At 41.9% G+C, this 7,785-nt stretch overlaps 1 protein-coding gene across 1 annotated transcript in view; it reads left to right on the top strand.

Moving 5' to 3' along the window:
- The window catches only part of LOC121927278 (DNA polymerase epsilon subunit 2-like), a 14,646-nt gene extending 9,953 nt beyond the window's left edge, over nucleotides 1-4,693 (top strand). Inside the window, 7 exon segments of the mRNA XM_042461000.1 lie at nucleotides 1,122-1,230; nucleotides 2,327-2,381; nucleotides 2,911-2,970; nucleotides 3,075-3,152; nucleotides 3,352-3,460; nucleotides 4,527-4,587; nucleotides 4,590-4,693. Coding sequence (XP_042316934.1) covers nucleotides 1,122-1,230; nucleotides 2,327-2,381; nucleotides 2,911-2,970; nucleotides 3,075-3,152; nucleotides 3,352-3,460; nucleotides 4,527-4,587; nucleotides 4,590-4,693 — 576 coding nt within the window.
- Nucleotides 4,694-7,785: the final 3,092 nt, after the last annotated feature.

Here is a 7,785-nt window from a genome sequence, read left to right as displayed (position 1 = left end):
CCTGGGGGCAGGACGGAGGAGACAGAGGAGGTTGGCAGCGCGGGGCCACCCGCGTGGAGCCCTGCGGGGAGGCAGGGAGGGCCGCGGGGGGGCCGCGGGGAGCCCCGCGGGGAGGCAGGGATGGCCCCGCGGAGCCCCGCGGGGAGGCGGGGAAGGCCGCGCGGAGCCCCGCGGGGAGGCGGGGAGGGCCGCGCGGAGCCGGCGGACCAGCGCTGCCCTCCTCTTCCGCCGCCGCCATTTTGCTTTTCAAAATGGCGGCGAAGTCTCGCGCGACCTTTCCGCCGCCATTTTGAAAAATAAAATGGCGCCCAGAGCGGTGCGGAAACGGTGGCAATCGGCGGCAATCGGCGGCAGGACTGCGCGGGGGCCGGCAGAAAGGCCTCCGCGGGCCGGATCCGGCCCGTGGGCCGGAGGTTGCCGACCCCTGTGCTAGAGACTATTTGGTAGGGTCATTTTTGAGAAACAATGGATAACTTATGGCTCCCTCGATATTGTACTGCTGCTCCCATAATCCCTTAGCATTAGCCATGTTGGATGCCACAGATCAGCAGCACCTCTAAAGGCCCTAGACCTGGTCTAGAGCTTATTTGGTTATCTGGCGCTTTTCTGCTATATACATGCTTTGTTGATCTTGAGGGAAATGGACTAATCTTGTTGTTCTATGAGTGTGCATGAGAAAGAGAGAGAGAAAGGGAGAGAAGACGAAGAGAGAGAAAGTGAGCTTCTTTTCTACTTTGAACTTTAAATTAAATTTTCTATTCCCATAACAATCTAATTTAGCAATAATTCACTTATCATAATCCATTCATTTATTCTCAATTTTTACTATTTCTGTTATATATTAATTACCCAGAAACAGAACTGAGGTGCTTCCCCAATTTTCTTTCCAAACCTGCATCATCCCTGTCCAATTCCCCATCTTTAATCATTGTCATTAATTTATCTAAGATCAGCATGTCATGTAGTTTAACCGATTCCAAATTCTGAAAGAAAGAAAAAACCAAACACTTCTGGTCTCAGGCATTTTGGATAAGAGAGACTCTACCTGTATTTGAATGTTAAAGAGGAGCACTGTAAGGGAGAAATGGCCAGCTTCCACACAAGTCAAATAAGAGTAATAGTCTTTGTTTCACCATCCAGGTTACTCCTCTATGCCTCCAACTTGTTTTTTCTTCTGTGGCAACTTCTCTTCAGCCCCATATGGAAAAAATCAGATCCAGTCAATGAAAGGTACTTGCGATCAGCTGTTGTATTTTGCTTATCAGTTAATACTGAATTGGCCTTTGTTTTCCTGGTTTTTTAAGCATTATTTAGCTTGCTGTATATAGGTAACCAGAAAATAAATACTGTACTATGAACAAGAGGGTTGTGGCTAATTTACAGAACTGACTTGGACAAACTGAACATAACTTGAAAGAAGCCAGCAAATTCTGGTGGCAGTTGTGCTGTTTCAACTTGAAGATCTGAGCCTTTTCAACATTTGGAAGAAAATGGGGGGTTGGGGGTGGGATCATGGCAGCCAGATGCTGCCCCAACAAATGCATATTCAGAGTAACCCATCATGATGGTGCTACCCCTTCCTATGTGATTGGGATTGCAGCCTATGTGCCATATAAAGCTCTCAAGACAGTTTTTGTACCCCCCCCCCCCCCGGCTTCCTCATGCCCACAAACACACCGTAGAGGTCATGGGAGGCAGTTTTGGGTCATTTTGAGCCCAGGAGGAGATTCTTTTTTCCCCCAACAGGAAGTGATTCAACATGAAGTTGACTTCTAGGTTACTGATGGTTGAAGAAGGTCTCTCCTCAGGCTAAAAGGGCCTATTCAGGGTCAAAAATGTAGTGAAATTGCCCCCAAGCATCCTGGGAGGCATTTGGGGCAATTTGTTTTCAATATGTTGGAGGAACAGTGTGGCTGTTCAACCCCTGCCCTAGATTAATGTCTGAGAAAAGCTCAGTAGTGGCTACATTTTAGTGAACAACAGTTATGTACCTTTGCATAACTAATATGTATGTACTATCAAAGGGAGATCAGTAATTCCAAACACTGTATACCAGAGTCTCTGCTAGGGAGTCAAGCATTGCAAATATTTGAAATCCTTAATTTTAAAATTAGTATAGGTTTGCAAAGACTTGAAAGACCTCAAAAGCATGAAAGCCCTGGTTCTCCCTATTTGTTTTCTGAGTCCTGAGAGATTTACGGGAAACTGGAGATCAGCCTTTCAGGCTTGGCTCTTTAATCATGAAAGTGAGACTGGCTTCAAGACTAAAATAAAATACAAGGAGCTTTGATGTTTCACAGTCAACCTTTTACTGTCACCTCTCTAGGTTCTTTGAAAGCCCTTGCAGATATGATATGTGAATTTCCCAGTATCCATGAGAGGTATGTGCTGTGTTATTATTTGCTCAATGAAAAATTAACAGAACAGATTTATTGTTCACATTTGTTAGAAAACATTCCACTCCTGAGAAATATCAGTTGCACTTAGAAGCTGCTGCAAGTTGTTAAGTATATCAGTTTTCTTTGCATCTTCTGTTCAGCTGCAAAGGCAATGCCTTGTGTTTGTGTTAGCTAGAAACTCTTAGGAAGATGCTCCATTCCAAAGCAGCAGTGGGTCCGCCTTCTCTGGAAAGACCCTGAAGCTGAATTTAGCTCACCAAAGCCCCCCCCCCCCACCACCACCACCAGTTTTATATTGGAAAAAATGTCTCTACCAATCCCAGCAAGACAGAAGACTATTCAAAATATCTTTCAGGCCTTATATCAACTGCTCCTTGCTTCTGAAATTCTGGTTGCATTTGAGGAAATGTTGCTGTTTTTTGTTTGTTTGCTTGTTTGTTGTTTTTTGCTGGAATTTCTATTTTACCTATCAATCACACTAATCTAAGTATCTGCATTAAACAATTTATAGCAGTCGATTTGTGTTCATTCCTGGCCCTGAAGATCCTGGCCCAGGCTCCATCTTGCCAAGGTATATTTTTGATAGTTACAGCTGAAGACTCTTTTTACTGAACACATTACTACAAAAATCTGCAAATGCTCTTCTGATATGTCACTGCAATCATTCATCTTTAGGCCTCCACTTTCAGAGAGCATCACTGAAGAGTTTAGACAGCAGGTGCCATTTTCAGTTTTCACTACAAATCCTTGCAGGTAAATGTCTGTTTAATATAAATGCAAATATTGGCATTCTGGGGCTACTGAGGCCTTTAATATATAGCATTATATATTTGGGTAGGTCTGATCTTCTGAAAATCTGGTAGAGATTTGTGTACATTTCTGTTTTTGTTGACAGCATGGCCTTGGATGCTTCTTCAGTTATTCTGATGAAATAAAGTTGTGTTTCTTCCAGGGTACAGTACTGCACACAGGAAATAATAATCTTCCGAGAAGACTTGGTAAACAAGATGTGCCGAAACTGTGTCCGGTTTCCTAGCAGCAACTTGGATATTCCTAACCATGTAAGGCAACCCCCCCCCACCCCAAAAATAACACCCCAATAGAAATAAATCCATCATCTGGGGGTTGTTGTCTGGAAGGTTACATACTCTTTATTGTCTATTTATTTTTTTGGAATTAGTTTAGATACAGTCCAATTTTTTCATCCTTTCCTGCTGATAATAGCAAGTATGTAAAAATCTTTTCAGGGACTGAAGTAGTCAAGAAGGGAAGGATATTGAAATGCCTATATTATCTAATTTTATTGATGTTGTTGTTGTGCCTTCAAGTTGTTTTTGACTTAATGGTGACCTTAAAGTGAGCCTATCATGGGGTTTTCTGGGGCTGAGAGTGTGTGACTCACCAAATGGGTTTCCATGGTTGAATAGGGAATGAATATTATTCAATTTTATTATTAAAGGTTAATAATAATAATAATAGAACCCTGGTTTCCACAGTCATAGTGCATGCTCAAACCACTAGGCCATTCTGGCTCTTTTGTACTTTATGAGCCCTTGGTATCTGCTGAGGTTTGGTTCCAGGATGCCCTCGGGATACCAAAATATCGATTGCTCAAGTCCCATTTTCTATAATGGCGTAATAACATTGTGTCCCTTATATAAAGTGGCAAAATCAAAGTTTGCTTTTGGGAATTTTGTGTGGGGGGATATTTTCTGTGACTTAGCAAAGATGCAAACCTGGCCTTCTGGAGTCTTAGGGTTAAACAGACCGACAGCCCAGATTGACCCCCGATTGGCCCAGGACCATGGCAACCAGACACCAAGGTCAAAGGCTGCCACTGCCAAATCAAGAACCACAACCGGCAAGGAGCGATTTTTTTCCTGTTCTTTTGCTGTTGGCTTTGGGTCACTTAGCCAGCCTTGGGATGGCTTCTGACTGGTCCAGTGTGGTCATCTGCATTGAAGGCGGCACTTTTCCCCCTGTCTGTTTGGGGCCCATATTGGATCCCAATAAGCTGCTGTTATTTACGTGTGTGTGTGTGGTGGTGGTGTGTGTAAAATCACAGGGACTAACAGTTAATTAAGTTACAGTTAAATTAATAGCACAATGTTGTCCTTTGCCTTACAGTTTGTCAAGACTATTTTATCACAAGGACATCTGACTCCCTTGCCTCTTAACGTCAGTCCTGTCATTGGGCATATGACTACACCTTAAGAACCTATCCTCTGCCAGATATGATAGTCTTCGCTGACAAATATGACCCCTTCACAGTGACGAACACCGACTGCCTTTGATAAATCCTGTAAGATCTAAAGAACTTTAAAAAAACAACCAACACATTATAAAAATCTTATTTTGTTTCAAGGTTATTAGTATGAAAGCTGTTACCTGAGTTCATTTTTGTTTGGGCTTGGCTCCTCAATGTTATGGATAACTCTGCATGTGGAAGAAGGAGACACCTTAATTGAATATCTGTGTGCAGCTCAGGACAAGTGAGGGTCCCATGAGCAAGAGAAACAGAAACTTATAGCAGAGAGCCTTGGCCCTCTCCCCTACTTTCAGATTTTCCTGACTCAGGTTAGGTAGGTCTTCACTCCTCTACAGATACTTACCTCTCTTAGGCTGTTATCCTGCGAGTAACATCTGCAAGCACAAGATTAACCAGTGAATAAATTTAATTTAAATCATATCTACTCAGAAAAGACTCATTTAATCATGTGAATCCCCCCCCCCAAAGGGCACTGGTCCGTGCTGTAGCTTAATACCTATTTTACACAACTCAAGAGTTACCAAAGATTCCTTCTTGCTGGTATAATCTTAATATATAAAACAGATGAAGGTTTCGTTTTTAGAATAACTACTTTTCATTTTGTTTAACAGTTATATTTAAAAACATACTGATCATAGATAGATAATTATGAAATTATTGTGAATTATCTCTGGTTTAATAGGTTAATTGTTTTTATTTGGAAAACCTTTCTGCTGTACTTTATTAGAAGAGAAAAATATAATTACATAATAATATCAATTTGAATAGTTTAACTAAAACAATAACATTATAGCTTGTGTTGTATTTGCTTCATTTTTACTGTTTGCCCCTCCCTTCTCCCTCTTAGTTGCTTTCTTCAGATCCATTCCCTCCTAGTCTCCCAACAATCTATTCATTGAATGCTCTGAAATTAGCACTTGAGAAGTAAAGGGTTGGTCCTGTGTACAAGGTCTGTTAGCCAGACTGCCAAATAAAGCTGCTTTGGGTCTCTTTGGAGGCATGCTATTTAAATGACATGGGTCCTAAGAGTCTGGAGGTCGTGCCAAGCCACACTCCATTCCTAAGCACTGGAGTGCAGATCTGCTGCAGCTCCGGATTCTTAGGATGCATGCACATTAAACAGCATACGTCCAAAGAGACCCGAAGTAGCTTATTTTGGCAGTCTGTAACAGGCCATAGATTTGCAAAAACGATGGGATTGGTGATCGCTGCAGACACAAACTCAGTTTGAGGACTATAAACCACTGGAAGAGCAGACATTGTAAATTGATTCATCTACTACCAAAAAATGTAGACATTGCATGAATATTCATTCTCATACTACCTAATTAAAAACTAATCCCAATTTCAATGAATAATCTTTAGACCATTAACCATCTCAAATAAAAAGACTTTATATAGATTTAAAATCTAAAAAATAATTGTAAATATCATTGACTTTTATCCCCCTGAGGGTGTGTGTGCCTGTGTGTGTGTTTTTAATGTATTGTGGAGGCTGGTATTCTGCCCCTTGGCAATGAGTCAAGCCCCCCAGGACTCACAGTTTAGCTGTTGCAGCCCCCTATGACCGTCTGTCCCATATTCAAACGCAGACAAATAACATCATCCGCGAAATGTTTGGCACCCCCACCTTCCCCATGGATCTCTGTGAACAATATAGTCAACTGCCATCAGCTGTTGGCAGAATTGTTCAGAAGATGTTTGCCATTGCCTTTGCCTGAGGCTGAGAGAGTGTGACTTGCCCAAGGTCACCCAGTGGGTTTATATGGCCAAGAAGGGACAAACCTGGTCTCCAGATTCATAGTCCAATGCTCAAGCCACTACACCACACTGGCTGACATGTGAGAGCTACAGCAGCTAAATAGGCAGTCTATGGTGGGGTTCAAAAGGAGAGATGTAGCATAGGTTTTTCCCACAGCCCCTTTTTGTTTAGTCTGCAAAACAGGACCTTGAACATTACTCTGTGCTTACATCTTCTTCCTTCTCTCCACTAGTATTCCTCTACAGGACATTAGACAAGCTGAAACTGACTGAAACCTTGTTTCTTTCATGTGCATCTATAAAATAGACAAGTTTGCCTCTGCAGAATGGGCCTTTGACAGATCTTGATTCCCTGGAAAGAAGCCTTTCTTTCTTCCTTCCTTTGTATTGTTTGGCTGCACCCACTCAAGGAGCTCTCCTTCTCTATGTACAGAGAATGCTATAGTGTAAAGATCTGTGTGAAAAAGGGACACCCACCGCCCCTTTCTATCTTTTTGTTATCTTTCCTCAGCCTGGCTCTGCTGAGACTAGAATTGGGGGTGGAGAAAGGGCCTGGACTCTGGCTATAATTTCTTTTTTATTCTCGCTCACATGAAGCTTGCCTGGCTTGGGTGGTGACAGGTCATAATCCAACAGAATGGACTGTCACAGTAGTATCCAGCATGCAAATGTGTATCTAGCTCTTTTGCCTGGATTAAAATAGTGGTCTTCAGTAAAAGGTATGCCAATTCAAATACCTTTTTTCCTTTCTCTTAAATTAGGTAGTTAAATGTTTTTTGTTTTACTTTAGTCCTATTGGTGTGTGTTTTTAAAATTTGGAAGTGCATTTATACTTCATAATAACATTAGAGCTAATTGCAAAGCTCCTGCTAAAAGAAACCAGCTAATTTCGGAGGTGCTGCCACCACCACCTCACTTTCACTTTGTGCTGAAACAGATAAACAATCTATTACGAAAACTACTGAAATAGCTCAGAAGTATTCATTCTGGAAACATTTTTTCGTGGTGCCCCAGTGCCAGGGTTTCAGAACAGCTGAAGTGGTGGGTTTGTATTTCTATTTGGAGCATGAACAGCACCTACGTTCATGGGTTATTGCATTTCAAAGAGGATCTCTCATAGTTAAACTTTTCCATTATCTTCAATTGTACCCTTCCTGGAGGAAACCCACACAGACTGCTCCCAGCAAAACAACTCTACATTTATGCACTTGGTCACTTCTACTTCCTGGCACATAAGGAAATAAAAGCAAGAAAGTACCAGACTTGTACATAGTGGTTGTTTCTGAGCTTGTCATACAACTGGTTAACATCATCTGAGCAATGTTAATTTTTCATTTAACTGGAACTGCATTGAAA

This window comes from Sceloporus undulatus, chromosome 1 (assembly GCF_019175285.1).
Source record: "Sceloporus undulatus isolate JIND9_A2432 ecotype Alabama chromosome 1, SceUnd_v1.1, whole genome shotgun sequence".
Taxonomy (NCBI): domain Eukaryota; kingdom Metazoa; phylum Chordata; class Lepidosauria; order Squamata; family Phrynosomatidae; genus Sceloporus; species Sceloporus undulatus.
Note: the sequence above shows the minus strand (reverse complement) of the source record. Positions and strands in the feature narration are given on the sequence as shown.